The following is a 20,411-nucleotide window of genomic DNA, read 5'->3' on the forward strand; positions in this document are numbered from 1 at the left end:
CCCATACACTTGTTGTAGCAAAACTAATTACATACAATACTTAACTCAGTAAAAAAATATGATATGCATCTAAATCACCATCTCAAAAAGCATTAATAATAGCTTTTAAAAAGTTCTTAAGTCCTGGCGGTAGAATTGTAAAGCCTAATGGCATTGGGGAGTATTGACCTCTTCATCCTGTCTGAGGAGCATTGCATCGATAGTAACCTGTCGCTGAAACTGCTTCTCTGTCTCTGGATGGTGCTATGTAGAGGATGTTCAGAGTTATCCATAATTGACCGTAGCCTACTCAGCGCCCTTCGCTCAGCTACCGATGTTATACTCTCCAGTACTTTGCCCACGACAGAGCCCGCCTTCCTTACCAGCTTATTAAGACGTGAGGCGTCCCTCTTCTTAATGCTTCCTCCCCAACACGCCACCACAAAGAAGAGGGCGCTCTCCACAACTGACCTATAGAACATCTTCAGCATCTCACTACAGACATTGAATGACGCCAACCTTCTTAGCAAGTACATTCGACTCTGTGCCTTCCTGCACAAGGCATCTGTGTTGGCAGTCCAGTCAAGCTTCTCGTCTAACTGTACTCCCAGATACTTGTAGGTCTTAACCTGCTCCACACATTCTCCATTAATGATCACTGGCTCCATATGAGGCCTAGATCTCCTAAAGTCCACCACCATCTCCTTGGTCTTGGTGATATTGAGACGCAGGTAGTTTGAGTTGCACCATATCACAAAGTCCTGTATCAGTTTCCTATACTCCTCCTCCTGTCCATTCCTGACACACCCCACTATGGCCGTGTCATCAGCGAACTTCTGCACATGGCAGGACTCTGAGTTATATTGTGTAGGCAGAAAAGATTAGTTTAGTTTGCCATTTAATAACTAATTTAATTAGTCTGGCCTAACATTATGGGCTGAAGGGCCTGTTCCTGTGCTGTAATGTTCTATGTTCTGTGTTAAGTTTTAGTCTACTGACAGTGATCACCCTTCAGTTATAGACTGCAACACACACAAAATGCTGGTGGAACACAGCAGGCCAGGCAGCATCTATAGGAAGAAGCACTGTCGACGTTTCAGGCCGAGACCCTTCGTCAGGACTCAGTTATAGACTGTTTGCTTTGTAATATGCAGTTATTAATGTCCATTGGCAAGGGTAAAAGATGTTTGGTTTAACATCTCATCTCAACGGTGCAACATTAGTCAGAGTAACACATCCTCAGTATTGAAATGGAAGCTCATTCTCCATTGCAATCAACTTCTATAAGAATACTGTGATACTGATATGTCTGAGCTGGCATTTCGTCTTTTACACTCCCAAGCTTTAAAGCTGGTCTCCCATGTTAGAGCTGACCTTGATTATCAACTTATCAGCAACATAAGTATCAGCAATGGGCCTTCATTCAAAATTCAATTTTGCAAAATCTTCCATGATAAAACTTTAATCTGTTTTATATACCACCCAGTGTTACCTTGCTGCATCACCATACAGGCAATTTTCAAGCAAGAACTCAAATTTTACCAGCCACTCTCCAATACTTCATCATTTGCAATAAATCAACCTGTATGTTAGTAGATGTACAAAATATCGGCTCTTCATGTGTACTCATACAGATTGAGAGTATACTCCCATGATGTTAATTTTTTTTTACGAAATCCATGAAATAGAATAACAGTAGACCTCTCTTCTTTTCCCCTTAAATGCAGCAACATCACTGCATTCTTAAATACTGTATGTTAATAGCAAGCAGCGTGTATCTGTCTGGATACTTACATACTTACAATTTTTGGAGCAAACTTGAATATCAAATGTACTAACTAATCTAAGTTGCTCTTAAATTATGATAGCAATAAAAATACAGCATCAATGAACAGATTTGTGTAATCAAGTTATGATGTTCAAACATTTAAAATTTGTATAAAAACAACTCAAAATGATCGTCACACATTTGGTAACATTTTTAAAAGTTAGCTTGACCATGCTTTGCATTATATTCTCACGTTCATGGTAAAAGGACACATTATCTGCAGCTTGATTTTAATAGGTTCTTTGTATAAACCGTGTAAAGTATATGTGCTTAATGGTTTTTGAACATCCAACAATATCCACTGCAAAGTGTGCAGACTATTGAAGATGAGGCACAAGGTGTTCATACAAGTTTGTGTAGTTTATTCAAGTGCTCTTCACAGACTGCCCCTGATCTTATTGTTAGAAGAGTTATTAGCCAAATGACTCAATCCTTAAAGATGTGACAATCTTAAAGCAACAATTAATGTCCTCAAACAATATTTTATATGCTTCACAGGTCCAGAAAAATAAGCATTTTTTCTCTGCAATTAAAGAGCAAAATAAAACAATTAATTAAGCTTTCAAAATATTTCACTGTCTGTGAAAATAAGTAAGGGAGCTAATCAACAATTTAATGTTAATCATATTTAGTAGTATCTAAATTTGATCTAGCAAACATAAAAAAAGTATTTTATAAACTGGATGATGATTACAACAATGATTGCGTAGGGGATGTTTTGGAAACTAGATAGGAACTAAGCCTGGTAAAGACACCAGAAGATTGATAAGAACTTACTAATTCTCATGCTTTCTATGGGTTTCACTAATTATCATCTGAATGACATGGCTTGGGGTGTAATGCAGGACTAAAATAATACATATCATAGTTATTGATGAGAAATCTAGCTTGCTGTGACTAGCCATACTAGACGTAATAACTATGCATAAGTGGAGGAATATGGCCATCAGATCCTGCTCTGAAAGGCACAGGTTAAATTCTGTGATCAGCAGTCACTAAGGAAACAATCAGGAATATAAGAAATGAGGCAACAGGGATTGGAATTCCTCAATAATCATATTGTGAGGACATGGCCTTTTGCACACATTTAAACCAGAACATCCATGGCAAAAAAAAGTTAATTAAAATTCACCCCTAGCATTGCTCCAGGACACAAACTGCCAGAAACATGGAATATTAAATAATTATGATGCTGAAAATGTTTCCATAGACATACTGTAATTTGTTTCATCACATTTGAAAGCTTGTTAAAGTAAGTTACCTCTTTTGTATTTGTGGTTAATCCCATCACTGTGCCCTGCGTAGGGAAAAGAAAAACACAATGTCAAAGTGAGGAATTTATTTTGACTAAATAAACTGTATTCATAAAAATCTGTTCTTGAAGAACAAAGGTAAAAGAATTTTTTCATAGATATAATCACCTGAAACAGATGACATTTCAACTGATTATATGGTACTTTTCACAGATGTCTGTAGAATAGGACTCAAGTATTTTCCCCTGGTTATATTGAAACGTGTGAATACTAGTCACCTTATTACTGAGAATTTTCACAAGCTCTGCAATCCACTTAAAGGTCTGCAGAAGTCAACCAGACACAGTGCCAAGCTCATTGATACATTTACATTTCAGTCACAGAACAAGACATGTCAGGGTGTAACCAGACTCCAAAGAAGAACAAGACAAGCATGTCCACATGCTTTAGTTCCTATACAAAGTCGTCTATTGTCAGAATGAAAACTATTGATATTAGAAGCCTTGAAAATGATCTGATTATTTAAACCAATCTTCACCCTCATATACATGTTGGCATTTAACTCATTCCTATTTTGAAATGGCATATAATAGGAAAAAGCACCTTTCTCTTTCACAGCCTCATCATGTTCTTCTGAACATGGCTTTGTCTGTGATTTGCTCCCCAAAGCTGCGGCCTTGATATTGCCTCAAGGACTTTGTTGTCTGCTATCAATGCTTTGATTTGTTTCGTTGGCTAATATGAAACTAGCTCAATAAAATGCTGCTAATAAAGACATCTTGAATGTAGCCATGAGACCAGGCAATAACATGCAAAATAAGCTGCTTGTTGTCATTCACAATTTAGGCACTAATGAGTGTAAACCCTCAGTTCTGATACATTCAGTGGCAACTTTATTAGGTACAGGAGTGGAACCCAGTGTGCTCATCTGCTACTGCAACCCATTGATGTCATGATTTGATGTTTTAGGTGTTCAGAGATTTTCTTCTGCATGCGACTGTAGTAATACAAGGTTATTTGAGATATTGTTACCTTCAAGTAACGGTCACTTGAACCAGTCTGGTCATTCGTCTCTGACCTCTCTCATTAACAAGCCATTTTCCCCCACAGAACTGTCACTCACTGGATTTTTTTTGCACCATTCTCTGTAAACTCTAGAGACTGTGAGTGAAAATTCCAGGAGATCAGCAGTTTGTGAGATAATCAAACCACCCCATCTGGCACCAACAATCATTCCACAGTTAAAGCGACTTAGATCATATTTCTTCCCATTCTTATATTTGGTTTGAACAACAACTGAAACTCTTGATCAAGTCTGCATGCTTTTATCCATGGAGTTGCTGCCACATGGTTGGCTGATTAGATATTTGCATTAACAAGTAGGTGTACATGTTAGAGTAATTATTGGGTTTAGCACATATAGCAAATAACTTCAGCCACCAATCTTCAAATCTGAGAATAGACTGTAGATTAAATTTAAAATGCAGCTCTGTACAATGGGTCCCTAAAAGCCCTGAATCACAGACCAGACAATACTGTTTAAAATTCATTTAGATATCTGTGGTGTGGGTGCAAATCGGGAGGTGTGAAGTTTATGTGTAGTTTCAAAGAAAATATTGTGGATATATTGTAAATATGAAATTGTCCTTTAAGGATTAGTACACACATTGGGCCAGCCAGATCTTCTTCCACTGAAAAGGGTCTCAATATGATGCTTGCTGTAGCTTGTTCTGTTGAATAAAGGGGCTGCTTCATAATTTCCAGTACTTTTTTCCCAGTGACTTCATTCATGCAATAAGAGTACAGGTATAACAATAATGAGTAAATGGCCACTGAGTGTATCATGCAGAATAAGAGTCATTAAGATATATGTCTGCCTAAAGGCACTCTGCAATGGGGAGATTCATTATTTTGTTAATCTGTGAGCTAGCGTGTATCTGGAACAAGTTAAATGGAGTTTGCGCCCCTTTAACAGGGTACGTCCAAGATTTCCTTTACACAATAGAGGTATTGCAAATACTATCCCCAGCTCTGCAGCCAAAGACACACAATCATTGTCACACAGCTATTGGCAAATAGTCTTGCCATGCTCTAAGTTTCTCCTTGTATTTGGCAGATTTCAGGCAATAATGCCTTGGGAGTGTAGATATCCTCACATATTGGTCTGCACTAAGGATCAACTAGCCAAATTTCTCCCCAAGTACTCTGGACAAATATAATAATCTGCTAACAGTCCCATCAAACTCATCCTACTTTCAGCATTTAATGTTGATCCACATGCTATCTGCTGAATCTCCTTTCTCTTGAAAGGGGGCACCCAAATTCTGCAAGCAACAATTATGTGCAGAGTCTTTAAAGCCTTCAGTAACTAATTCTACACTAGGCTTGTATTTCCCAAAGAGATTCCCAGCTACAGAAAACCATGCCTATTTTGTAAATTTGCAGAAAGAACAGAAAGAAATCCTTCAGCATTAAAACAGTAAGTAGATGATAATCCCTTTAATTTGCACTCGTGGGGATTTCTTCCTGTTACTCAATAGTTTTCCAGCTGTGCATGCTTGAGAGGGGGCATTTGTTGGAATACTAGCATTCAAATTAGTATTATGTACTCTGCAGAGTCCTAGCGTGCATTTGTTGTGTTTATGTTAACATTTGCCAATTGGGTAATTCTTATTTCCTTCTGAGTGTCCATGATTCATGGTTGGAATTTTAAAATATACGGGCACTCCAGTAATGCCTAGTTTCACTTAGACCACTTTCACTTCCTGCATGTATGAGGCAGAAAAGCAAATTCTGGAACCCTAATGATATTCATGTCAGCCTAATGCAGTTAATGAACTTGAAAGGTATAATTAAAGGAAAAAAAAGCCAAAGTCTTAATAAAGCTGATTAAATCTGCTAAACTACTTTAATTGCGAAGAGTACAAAGGATATCCAAGAGGTCAACTAAAACGCATAATGGTTGAAACTTAGCAATGAAAAACAAAACTCATTACACACTTCATAATACATCATCATCCAGCAGCCAATTACATTGTATAAGAATTACATTAAAATTAAAATACCATAGATCTTCAACATCCCCAGAACCTTGAAACTCAAGAAAGGGCTAACCAGATATTGTATGCCTGGGGCTGACTTCTGATGCAGTGTACATACAAAGCAATAATTGATTAGCACTATGAGTTCAGTGAGTTAAAGTACCAAGCTGTGTAGGAAATTTACTTTAAAAGATCTGCTGGACCTAATTGTCACAAGCATTGAAGCAAAGCCTGCCTGTAAGAGGAGAAGACGCACAGCACTGACTGGAGGAATTAACAGAGGCCCTTCTAAACAGAAGGTGTCAGGCAACAATATCATGTAATATACTACTGCAAAATCAGAAAAAAATATATTATGAATTCATAATATTTTATTATGAATAAAATATTCATATATTATGAATATATATAATAAAATATATTATGAAAACTGTCTTCTTCAGGCTCAACTCTGAAGATGTCCTTGACGGTCGGAGGGTTGTGTTGTGATGGGACTGGCTAAATTAAGAACGCTCTGCAGCCTCTTGCGATTTTATGCATTGGAGCCCCCCCCATACTAGGCTATAATACAACCAGTCAGAACATTCTTCACTATACATCTGTAGAAATTTGATAGCCTTTGGTGACATACAAAATCTTCTTAAGCTTCTAATGAAGAAAAGACATTGCCATGCCTTCTTTGTGGTTGCATCAATGTGTAGGGCCCAGGATCGGTCTTCTGAGATGCTGCCGCCCAGGAACTTGAAGCTGTCTCACCCGTTTCACTACTGACTCCTCAATGAGATCTGGTGTGTGTTCTGACTTCATCTTCCTCAAGTCCACAACCAATTTTTTGGTCTTAGTGACATTGAGTACAAGTTTGTTGTTGCGACACCACTCAACCAGCCAATCTCTCTCATTCCTGTACACCTCTTTGTTGCCATCTGGGATTCTGCCAACAAAAGTAGTGTGATTGGCAAATGTATAGATGGTGTTTCTGCCATGCCTGGACACTGAGTCATGAGTGTAGAGACAATAGAGCAGAATCAGAATCAGGTTTATTATCACTGGCATGAAATTTTCTAACTAAGCAGCAGCAGTTCAATGCAATACACAATCTAGCAGAGAAAAAATAATAATAAATAAAACTAAAAAATAATAATAAATAAACAAGTAAATCAATTACATCTATTGAATACATCAAAAACATGCAAAAACAGAAATACTGTATATTTAAAAAAAGTGAGGTAGTTTCCAAAGATTCAATGTCCATTTAGGTATCGGATGGCAGAGGGGAAGAAGCTGAGTTCCTAAATTGCTGAGTGTGTGCCTTTAGGCTTCTGTACCTCCTACCTGATGGTAACAGTGAGAAAAGGGCATGCCCTGGATGCTGAGGACCTTAATAATGGACGCTGACTTTCTGAGACACCGCTCCCTGAAGAGGTCTTGGGCACTTTGTTGGCTAGTACCCAAGATGGAGATGACTAGATTTACAACCTTCTGCAGCTTCTTTCGGTCCTGTGCAGTAGCCCTTCCATACCAGACAGTAATGTAGCCTGTCAGAATGCTCTCCACGGTACAACTGGGCTAAGTATATATTCTTTGAGTGTGCCTATGTTGATTGTCAGTGAAGAGTTGTTACTACCTATCTGAACTGACTGCAGTCTCCCCGATAAGGAAATCGAACATTCATTTGCAGAAGGAGGTACAACAGTCTTGGATTTGATGCATGCTGATTACTACTGTGGGGACAATGGTGTTGAACACTGAACTGTAATCAATAAAACAGTAGCTTGATGTATTTATTGCTGTTATCTTGGTGCTCCAAGGCTAAGTGGAGAGCCAGTGAGATTGCATCATCCGTTGTGGACCTGTTGTAGTGATAGGAAAGTTGCAGCAGCTCTAGGTCTTTGATCAGGAATTCTAATCCAAGCCATGACCAACCTCTCAAAGCACTCCATCACACTAGATATGAATGCTACTAAGTGATAATCATTGAGATATTTCCCCTACTCTTCTCGGGCACTGGTATGATTGTTGTCCTTTTGAAGCAGATGCAAACCTTAGACCACTGCAGTGAGTGGCTGTAGAAATGCTTGAACACTGCAGCTAGTTGTCCGCATAGATTTTCAGTACAATGCCAGGTAAACCATCATCACCTGTCGCTTTGCAAGGGTTCACCTTCTCAGTGAATGTTCTGATCTCAGCCCCTGAAACCGAGATCACAGTGTTGCCAGATGCTATGAGGAATTTCATAGATTTAGTGTTATTCTCCCTTCCAAAGCATGCTAAAAGGCATTGAGTTCACTGGAGAGTGAAGTATCACTGCCATTTACACTATTTGGTTTTGACTTTTAGGAAGTAATGGCATGCAAGCCCTGCCAGAGCTGACACACATACAACAAGTCTCCAACTTCACATGGAATTGCCATCTTGCTTCTCACAATGACCTGTCATAGGTTGTACCTGGATTACTTGCAGAGATCTGGATCACTGGTCTTGAACAGCACGGACCTAGCCTTCAACAGACTGTGAGTCTCCTGGTTCACCCAGGGCTTCTAGTTTGGGAAGACTTGGTATATTTTCAAAGACACAAGACATACACATATCGACACAGATCTTGATGAAGTCGGTGACGGCTGTGGTATGTTCATTAAGATCCACAGATGAACCCCTGAAAATGGACCTATCTACTGATTCAAAGCAGTCTTGTAAGCATTGCTCTGACTCCCTTGATCATTGAGAACATCTACCATAAACGCTGCCTGGGCAGGGCGAAAAGCATTATCAAGGATGCATCTCACCCTAACCATGGACTTTTTACTCTCCTCCCATCTGGTAGGTGCTATAGGAGCCTCCGCTCCCTCACCAGAAGGCACAGGAAGAGCTTCTTCCCTGAGGCTGTGACCCTGCTGAACCTCACATCACAGCCACATTTGTGCATTATAATGACTTAATCATGAAACAAACACTGCAGCCAATATAAAACTGAATTAAAAAAAAACTGATCTTTGATGCCTCGTTGAGAGCTACATTTGCACAAAATGGAGTTGTGACCTTTGTGAAAAGGTCAGAGGGCCAATAATGATAGGCATCAGAATGGCAGAGTTCACCACTCAGAAGAATCCATTTCAGAATCGTAAGAAGATCTCACAAGTCAACTGTTGGGACAAAGGTTATAGTATTAAGGCCAAACTACCTTCTCCCTTGAACTAGTTCTATAAATCTATGAAATTTTTTCAGAATCTGGGCCCAAGAGATAGTGTAGAAACACTGGTGTTAATCTGAATTTTGGGTAATGTTTCCTTTAAGAAAAGACCCAAAAACTCAGCCCGCTGCCTTTTGTTTGCTCAGATCAGTCTGAGGTGGCCAGTTTTCACTAAGTTAGAGATCACCTTTGAGCAAAGCCCTCAGTTTCATAATCCTCATTACCACTCTGACTAGCAACCCAAGACAGACTCAGAAAGGTGGGGAGAGGACTGAGCCTTGTAACGTGGTATGAAGAGAGGACCAGTTGCTGCTTTGGAGTAGGTCTCCTTCCTCTGGCTGACATATCTGAATGAGATATATTGTCATGAGAGCTAATCAAGTGTCAATATCACGTAGTGCTTGATCAGGCATATGTTTCCCCTGGGGTCTAGAACCAGTTTCAAAGGAGTGTGCTATTCATAGTAGAGATGAGGAGAACTTTCTTTACTATAAAGCCAATGAACCTTTGGAATTTTCTACCCAGGGATTGTGGAGGCTCAATCCCTAAGTATTTTAAGAAGAGACTGGAAGATATTTTGATATCAAGGAACCAAAAGGATGCTGTATAGGATTAGTGTAGATAAGTGACATTAAAGTAAAAGAGCATAAAATGAACATATTAAATGGCAGAACATGGTCAGAACAGGGGGTGAAAGGCCTACTCCTGCTTCTATTACTTATGACCTTGAATTCTTATGACATCGCATCATGCAACATCTGTTCAGTATTTTCATATGATATTGCATTTCCCTTGATTATGAGTTCTTATTTCTACAAGTATTTTTTTCACCATATATCTATTTAGTACTTTCATGAATCTTTTCCCAGAGATGAGCTTAACTAACTGTTCCGTCAACTGTTCAAGCAGCTTTGCTTTCAGAACAATCTTATCACAAAGGAGACTATTGCCAACTGTACCCCCACCTCCCATCCCTCTCGTTCACTCATCACCTTCCATTCTTATCATTTTCACGCTCTTCAGCACGACTTATCAGATCCAATCCTCTGTCACTATCGCTTTCCCTCCCTACCTGACTCCCTTCACCCCTCATCCTTGGATCCACCCATTGCTTGTGAGCTCTTGCCCCACCCATCCCTCTCACCACTTTATATTAGCTATCCCCCTCTCAGATTTTTAATCTTGCTCTATTCTTAACTTTTAATTGTACCTGCTCTCCCAATCTATTCCCACTAACACCATTTCCACCCAATCCATCGCAACATTGGCCCGATTACTCCCTGACAGTATCAGGTCTGCATACTCCCAATTAATTGTGTGTGCCCTCACTGCGCGTTAACCACCGACTCGATGACCTGGAAAATCTAAAGCTAACAGTAGCTTAGTACTTGCAATCAGCAGTTAGAATTAAATATTTGTTTTAAATGTTTTATATTCATCGAAATGGACATTATTGGCAGAGTTACAATTTATTGCCCATCTCTCTTGTCACAAATTGAGAAAGCAATTAACAATTAATGTGTACCTGACTCACTGTACAGATTGTACTGCTGTGAAGTACATTAATGAACTGCACAATATTTTTTTTATCACAATCCAATGGTTTTGTAGTTGCTATTAACTGATACTAGATATCTAACCCAGATTTATTTAATGGCCATGATGGGACTTCAACCAGAAGCTTTTAATTTAACCACAATGCTTTCATGCCTAGCTAGCAATAAGTAAGGAACAGCGATTGCTCTTACAAGTAGTCTAATTGACAAGTAGGCATTGAATTTGCCTTAGTAAATGACAACATCTCTTCCAATGATACCCATTGTTCAACCTTAGCAGTTCAGGGAACATGGGGCTCTCACCAGATTTCACACTTCACACATGCTTGATCCTAGCTTTCATCAGCGTTCACCTGTCTGTGGTAATCTGCTTTCACCGATTAAAAATGCCCATTAAGAACCGTAATAGAGTCACAGAAAAGTACAACACAGAAACAAGTCCTTCAGCCCATCTAGTCTGCGCTGAACCAATAACTTTGTAACAAATGTCTTACATACATCATGAATCATAGATCCTCACAATACAGAAACAGGACCTTCTGAGTCCACTGAGTCCATACCAATTGACAACCACCCATTTACTTTAATTCTACATGAATCTCTTTTTATTATTCTCGCCATCTGTTCCTTAGATTCTATCACTCACCTACATACTCAAGGAAATTTATGCTGGCTTATTAACCTACCAAACCACATATCTTCAGGGCATTGCGTGAAACTGGAGCACCAAGAGTAAACTCCACAAAGACAGCAACTGAAGACAGGATTAAAGTCTACTAAACTGGACCACTGTGTCACCATCAGCCACTATCACTAATTTGTTTTGGCAGGTATATTACGTGATCACCCACTGGATGAATCATTTGCCACAATCCTTATTGATTAACCAATCAAAGCTGCTGAAACAGGCATTTTATTGTGAGCTTTTATGCAGGGTTACTTGGGAAGAAAATACAAATAGGTACATGTAGACATTGATTAAGTAATATTGCTGCAAATCTACAGGTGTTTCCTCCAAGAACATGTATTTCATATTCCTCAGTTCTAACCATTATCACTCAAAGAGAGATTCTGTTAAAGTCTGAACTGGTAACATAGCGGTAGCTTAATGCTGTTACTGGGCCACTTTAAGATCTGGGTTCATTTCCCACTAGTATCTGCAAGGAGTTACACATTCTCCCCATGACCATGTGTATTTCCTCCTGGTGCTTTGATTTCCTCCCATTTTCCAAAGATATACAGTTAGGATTTGTGAGATATCAGCATGCTGTGTTGGTGCTTGAAGTGTGGCAATACTTGCGGGCTGCCCAGCACAACCCTTGCTGATTTGATTTGACACAAGCAACATAGTTCAACTGTATGTTTCGATATACACATATGCATGTGACACATAAAACTAATTTTTATCTTTGGTGAATTGTTTGTTGTCCTTAAGAATCAACCTTTTCCCCCCAAGACTCTGTGGCCAAAGGAATGTCAGTCAGGTTGATCAGTGTAATGTTGTGAAATAAGCATCACTCACTGGTACAAACTATAGATAGATAGATACTTTATTCATCCCCATGGGGAAACTCAACATTTTTTCCAATGTCCCATACACTTGTTGTAGCAAAACTAATTACATACAATACTTAACTCAGTAAAAATATGATATGCATCTAAATCACTCTCTCAAAAAGCATTAATAATAGCTTTTAAAAAGTTCTTAAGTAGTTTACTTAAATACATTAAATACAATCAACCCCGACACTTTAACATATCTTACTCCTGGCGGTTGAATTGTAAAGCCTAATGGCATTGGGGAGTATTGACCTCTTCATCCTGTCTGAGGAGCATTGCATCGATAGCAACCTGTCGCTGAAACTGCTTCTCTGTCTCTGGATGGTGCTATGTAGAGGATGTTCAGGGTTTTCCATAATTGACCGTAACCTACTCAGCGCCCTTCGCTCAGCTACCGATGTTATACTCTCCAGTACTTTGCCCACGACAGAGCCCGCCTTCCTTACCAGCTTATTAAGACGTGAGGTGTCCCTCTTCTTAATGCTGCCTCCCCAACACGCCACCACAAAGAAGAGGGAGCTCTCCACAACTGACCTATAGAACATCTTCAGCATCTCACTACAGACATTGAATGACGCCAACCTTCTAAGGAAGTACAGTCGACTCTGTGCCTTCCTGCACAAGGCATCTGTGTTGGCAGTCCAGTCTAGCTTCTCGTCTAACTGTACTCCCAGATACTTGTAGGTCTTAACCTGCTCCACACATTCTCCATTAATGATCACTGGCTCCATATGAGGCCTAGATCTCCTAAAGTCTACCACCATCTCCTTGGTCTTGGTGATATTGAGACGCAGGTAGTTTGAGTTGCACCATATCACCATATCTCAGTTGCACTAGAGAAGTCCAGGAATGTAATCCTCACAGCACCACTGACCCCATCTAGGTGAGAGAGGGATTTGTGCAGCAAATACGTGATAGCATCCTCCACTCCCACCTTCTCCTTATACGCAAACTGAAGAGGATCCTGGGCGTGCCTGGTTTGTGGCCTCAGATTCTGTATTATCAGCCGCTCCATGGTCTTCATCACGTGTGACGTCAAGGCAACAGGTCTGAAGTCATTCAACTCCTTTGGTTGTGGTTTCTTCGGTACCGGGACAATACAGGATGTTTTCCACTGTCTGGGTACTCTTCTCTGCTCCAGGCTCATGTTGACGATGCGCTGTAGTGGTTCTCCCAGCTCAGTCGCACAGGCCCTCAGTAATCGTGGGGAAACTCCATCCGGTCCAGCCGCCTTGCTGGTACAGATCTTCCTCAGTTGACCTTCCACCTGTGCAGCCGTAATCCTGGGCGTGGGCAAGGTCTCCTGTGAGTGGCTATTTTCCTGTGAGGGAAGTAAGCCTGGTGTGGAGTTCTGCGGTGAGGATGAGATTGTGCTGTCGAACCTATTGAAGAAGTTGTTCAGCTGGTTCGCTTTCTCCACATCTCCACTTATTACTAACCCCAAAGCTCAAAAAAACTATCAGTTCGCTGTTGATATAAGCTCTCAACCTGAGATGTCAGCGGTCGCTTTCCTCTCACAGATGCTGCTTGGCCCACTGAGTTCGGCCAGCAGATTGCTTGGTGCTCCAGATTCCAGCATTTGCTGTCTCGTGTGTCTTGGTTCCCATCCTGCCTGATCTGACACAACACCTGTACTTAGCAGTTTTGCTGCACCAGTCCTCAGCGGCTACACGGCTAAGAAGCAGTTCTGCAACCAACCCACAAGTGGCAAGCAGGCCACAAGAGCCAATCAGGGTCCCAGATGTCGCATCCTGAGGAGTCAAACATCCTTCAGGCAGTTTGTACTGGCTTGCTTCTTTTTTATCCCCACCAATTGATTGGAAAATCTACGACATTTAAAAACAATTGAACTTGATAAAATTAAAGAAAATACAATTTCACACATTTAAATCCAAGTATAATTTTGAAAGCATAGCAATCATTCATTAATTAATGATAAATGTACTGAGAAATGTAGAAAAATAAACTAAAGCAGCTAAAAATTTCAATTAGAAAGATTAATGAATGGAGCCTGGCTAGTTCCAAGGTAAATTCATCAAACTGTCAAGTTAATTTAGTTTGTCTCTTACCACAGGTGCTCCCTAATCTTCTGGGTATTTCACCATTCTCTTCTATTTCTTATTTTTCAGAAAGCTGTAATATACCATATCTCCCATTTCAATCGTAGTATATTTTATTCTCAGTCCTCTGCTATTTACTGCACATTCATATAGATCAACTGCAGTTAACGTGTTTTTGCTACCCTCTCTCAGAGAGCGCCAATACCTCTTATTTATTGTTCCCCTTAGTTCTCATCTTGTCACAGACATTTCATTCTTTTTTTCCAACCCACCTCCTCTCTATGACTTTAAAAAACTGTTATTTTCAACTGTTTTACCAGTTCTAATGATGGGACATGAGCAATTACTTCTGTTTTTCTCCCTCAAATGCTGGTTCTATTTATGGCTCGTGTAAATCTGAGGGGCCAGCTACAAAGTATATCCAGTGAATCCTGGGGCAGCGTGATAACCTTCAGCTCACAATATACTCCAGTACGTCCACATGCGGGAGCCAGAGTGTACTAAAACTAGCCAGCCGTTAACTGTAAATGTGAAAAATGGCAGCAGATCCAGCCCAAAGTTCTGGGAAAAATTTCACAAATTTCTGCTTCGACATACAACAGTAACACTGGAGGACGAGTTATAAGGAAAGTTTGAATAGGTTAGGACTTTATTCCTTGGAACCATGGAAGACTAAGGAAAGATTTGATAGGAGTATACCACATTATGAGGGATATAAATAGGGTTAATACAAGCAGGCGTATTCTACTGAGTTTGGGTGGGACTACAACCAGAGGTCATGGGTTAAGGGTGAAAGGTGAACATTTTAAGGGGAACATGAGGGGAATCTTCTTCACTCAGAGAGTCATAATAGTGTGGAATGAGCTACCAGCATATGTGATGCATGCAAACTTGATTTCACCATTTAAGAGAAGTTTGAACAGGTACATGGATGGGGGCAGTTATGGAGGGCTATGGTCCCGGTGCAGGTTGATGGGAGTAGACAGTTCAAATGGTTTGGCACAGAATAGATGGGTCAAAGAGCCTGTTTCTGGGCTGTACTTTTCTATGACTCTATGATTCTGTAAGCATCATGCTTCAACCCTCAAAGTCCATGGTTTGAATGCCTCAACTTGTCTGCTGCTCTTTGTTACCCGTTGCTACAAAGAGTTCATTTGTAAGCATCCAGCTTTTCCCTAATTTTCCAGACTATTACACAATTTTTCAAAGGAGCCCCATTCACAGATAAGCATTGGGGAATGTCAGCCAAAACCTTCTTCAATACACTAGATCACAAGGCCAGAAAAACATGCAAACATTGGACAGACACCTCATGATGACAGAATAGAGTGATCATAATAGAGTGTAAGTATTTAGACATTTACCGTACTTGGTTCCAACTCTCTTTGTTATGTCACATACTGTAAAAGTACTTTAACATCTGTAAAGCCTCTAGGCAATTTGTCTACACTGTCAAGTCACAGAATTTGTCAAAAAACACATGCAAGTAAAAAAGATTCATCACTCTATTGAATATGTAAAGAGCAACGTCATGGTAGTTCCAATGATCAAGCATCACCCAGTCAGGCTTTGACTACGCAAAATTTTTCAACTCTGTGGACACATTGGGAATTTCAGCAATTGGCTGTTAATTCATGATCTGTTGGTAATTGTACTGTCTGCAAATCAAGAGAGGTACTAGTTAGTTTGGAAACATAACAAATTGCAAACTTAACATGAGTTTGTATGCTTCTGAAATAGCCTAAGTATTCCAGTCACAATTAAGAAGTAGGCATATTATAACATTCTTTTTATTTATTTATTTATTTATTTATTTAATTTTAGAAATTACAAAGAATAAATGTGATGATAAAATAGTGAGAAAAATAATATTAACCCTCTCCCCTCCCCTTAACCCTCCCCCCCTTAACCCTTATCTAAAGAAAGAAAAAAAAGAGAGAAAGATTGCCTGGATATCGAAGGATCCCCACATGCTCCATGGAGTTCAAAATAATTTTAATATTTATTTTTACTTTCCCCAATTACTTTATAATTTTATCTTTAAAGGACCTATGTATTTAATCCTATCTTTTGTAAGTATGGGAGCCAAATTTTCAAAACATTCTTTCTGATAAAATCACAATATGTCCAGGCACAATATAACAGAAAGGTACACTACTCTGTTAATATTTTTAATTAACACCCGAAACAATTTTGTTGATATAGCTTTGACATTTTTAAGTGATGTAAGTTACTTTGATATACAAGACCATAAGACATAGGAGTAGAATTAGGCCATTTGGCCCATCAAGTCTGCTCTGCCAATTGATCACGGCTGATTGATTTTTTTCTCTCACTTTCATTCTCATGCCTTCATCCCATAAGCTTTGACACTTTTACTAATCGAGAACCTATTAACATCTGTTTTAAATAAATCTGTAGCAGATATTTGAAGAAATTAGTGCCGCTGATTGAGACCAAGCACAGGAAGTTATTCTGTATGATGCGCCTTCTGATCCAATCCAATAATAATGCTCAGGAGTCAAAGAAAGGTCCTTTATTAAGCAACAAAAAGATATCACACCCAGTTGTCTCTAGCTGTAAGTGACTCTAACCAAAGCATGAATGCCTAACTAAACTCTTCACTTTTACCACGCCTCCAGCCACATGGCTAACTATCATAACAAACATTACAAGCATACAATAAAGAACACAGAGCAGATAGAAAACAGATACCTGGCTTCCACAATACCCTATAACTTGGCCTCCACAGCTGTTTGTAGGAATGAATTTTACAGATTCACCACTCTTTGGCTAAAGAAATGTCTCCTCATCTCTGTCGCAAAGGGATGTTCTTCTATTCTGAGGCTATGCCCTCTTGCTGACTGTGGTGTTCCTTCAGCAAACTGTTGGTCTATTGTGACTCTGATTTCATCTCCAATCCAAAAATAAGGATTGATTCTACAGAACAATAATATTGGCATATACAGAATATACATGGGTATATTCTGACAAAGAAATGAATGCTGGAACTTTAACCGGAGCAGTCAGCTAAGCTAAAGGAACTGAAACTTTTATACAATTTACATAACTATAATTGTGCATTTTTAGAGCAGGCGTTCCCAACCTGGGGTCCATGGACCTCTTTGTTAATAATAATGGTCCATGGCATATAGAAGGTTGGGACCCCTGTTTTAGAGTCTTACAGATATCTTCATAGTTCTGAATTTAATCCAAACTTTAGGTTGTTTGGTCTGGACCTGAACTCTGAGAAGATTCTGTATCTTCATCAGTCAGTCTTCCAATTATTTTTCACTTCCCGAAATCTGCTCTGGATCCAAAATGGGCAACATGATGGTCAACTGGTTCATCGTCTAGACTTGGTTCCGCTACATGACTACTTTGGATTTTGTCACCAAGTTCAAGCATATCATCTCTTGGTGCAATTTTTCGTTTTGCTTAAAATTGCACTCCTCTGGCATAGTATCACACTGATCTTTTTGATATAATTGCTGCTTTTCAGCTACAAGAAAAAAGACTGAATGTGGCTCAAAGCATATTCTCAGAGTTATTTTCAGTAAGATTTCTACAGATGACAACACAATGGTGTGTGCGCAGTTTTTCTGTATTTCAGCAAGAAATAGGGTAAACGATGTTTCATGGCAAGTGTTAAATAATCCTGCAACATTTGATGTATGACACTCTGCTCCAGTTTGAAGCCAGTTTACATGAAAGAATAAAAGTACATTTAATACCATTCATTTTTATAAATTCACTTCATAATTGTCACAAAAAAGGGGAAAACTTTTATTGGTGGAGGAGGGGTGTTGACATTATCAAAAAGAGCTCCTTTGGTGAGTGGTGATTGGGCATAGATATCATTTTATCTACAGAACCCATATCTTTGACCTGTACTAGGAAGCTGGTATTCCCAATTTCACAAAATGCATACCATCATATACACCTAATTGATGCAGTTCCAATGTAACTCGGTGGGACAAATGTAGAACTATTTTATTTTCTCATCTGCGCACTAGTCAAATTTTATCCATTCTTTCTATAGTTCTTCATGGATAATTTTTCACCATTACACAAAAATAAACCCAATTAAAACATGATGCTAATAATTCACAAATGCAACAATTTAATCAAAAAGGTACTGTAACTTTAAAGTAGCCTTTACATCACAATGAAAAAGGAAAATTTCTGGAGCAAACAAGAAAAGCATACAAAGTAAAATGCTGAGCAATGTCCAGAGTGTTGAGTTATAAACACTTAATAGTCCGATTGATTTGCATTCTGAATGTCAATCTAACTTTGACCCAAGCTGAATTTTCAGCAGTAACATTATGAGCAAGTACATTAAGTACAATCTGACATAACTCCATTCATTAATTTCAGGTAGGCATATAATAACTTCAGAAAGAAGATTAAGTTCACAAATAGAACATACAGTACATTAGGACATAGAACAAGCCTTTCAGCTAATGATATTGTCATGACTTTTAACCTACTCCAAGATTAACCTTACCCTCCCCTCCCACATAACCCTTAATTTTACTTCCATCCATATGCCAATCTAAGAGTCTCTTATTTGCCCTGGTTCTGGTTCTACCATCATTTTGAGCAACATATTCCATGCACACACACTCCCACCAGCTATTACAGCTCAAGGTGTTCTGGAGTTTGGAGTTCAATTATGGCACTGTTCTGTAAGAAGCCTCAGTATGTCCTCCCTGTGGAAAGCGTTGGCTTTCCCTGGGCGCTCTGGTTTCCTCCCACAGTCCAAAAGATGTACCGGGTAAGTTAATTCATTATTGTAAATTGTTGCGTGATTAGGTTATGGTAAATTGGTGTTGCTGGACAGCATGAGTCAAAGGCTGGATGGGCCTACTCTGTACTACATTGCTAAGTAATAAATAAATAAATAGACAAAAAAAACAAATAAACAAATAACCTGCCTCCAACATCCTTCCTATACTTTCTTCCAATCTCCTAAAAACTATCACTTAGGGACCCTTCCCCTCCCTCTTCAGTCCTGACGAAGGGTCTTGGCCCGAAACATTGACTGTTCATTTCCACAGATGCTGCCCAACCTGCTGAGATCCTCCAGCGTGTTGTGCATGTTGCTTTGACCCCAGCATCTGCAGAGTACTTTGTATTTACCTAAAAACTATGTCAGCTTGATTTAGCAATATCTGCCTTTGGAAAGGGTCTCTGGTGGTCCACTCAGTCTATGCCACTTATCATCATATACATCTTTATCAAGTCACCTCTCATAGTCCTTTAATCCAAAGAGAAAATCCCAAACTCATTTAACCAACCTATCCTCATAAGACATGTTCTCTAACCCAAGGACCATCCTGGTAAAACTCCTCTGCACCCTCATGAAAGCTTGCATATCCTTCCTATAATGAGGTGACCAGAACTGACCACAATATTCCAAGTGTGGTCTAACCAGAGTTTTATAGAGCTGTAAGTTTCCTCCATGACTCTTGAAGTCAGTCCCCCAACTAATGAAGACCAACACATATGTCTTCATAACCACTCTATCAATGCGTGGCAACTTTGAGGGATCTATAGATGTGAACCCCAACATTTCCCTTTTCATCCACAGCGCTAAGATTCCTGCCATTAGCCCTGTGCTCTGCCTTCAAGTTCGATCTACCAAGTGAATCAATTCACACTTTTCCAGATCAAATACTATTGTCACTTCTCAGCCCAGCTCCTCATCTTTATCAATGTCTGTTATTAACTTCCCAACCTTCATGCCATCTGAAAACTTACTAATTCACCCTCCACTTCCCCATCAAAATCATTCATAAAAATCACAAAGAGCAGAGATCCCTCTGGAACACCTCTGGTCATGGCCTCCAAGCAGAATAAGTTCCATCGACAACCAGCCTCTTCTTTCTGTGGCTAAAACAATTCTGAATTCACGCAGCTAAATTTCACTTGCTCCCATGCC

The 20,411-nt window shown here is 39.5% G+C and overlaps 1 protein-coding gene across 1 annotated transcript in view; it reads right to left on the bottom strand.

The window, feature by feature from the left end:
• The window catches only part of clstn2a (calsyntenin 2a), a 550,354-nt gene that overhangs the window by 409,195 nt on the left and 120,748 nt on the right, over positions 1–20,411 (bottom strand). The window contains exon 2 of the mRNA XM_073040910.1: positions 3,069–3,104. Coding sequence (XP_072897011.1) covers positions 3,069–3,104 — 36 coding nt within the window. The remainder of the gene's footprint in view (positions 1–3,068; positions 3,105–20,411) is intronic.

The sequence above is a fragment of the Hemitrygon akajei genome, chromosome 3 (genome assembly GCF_048418815.1).
Source record: "Hemitrygon akajei chromosome 3, sHemAka1.3, whole genome shotgun sequence".
NCBI classification, from domain to species: Eukaryota; Metazoa; Chordata; class Chondrichthyes; order Myliobatiformes; family Dasyatidae; genus Hemitrygon; species Hemitrygon akajei.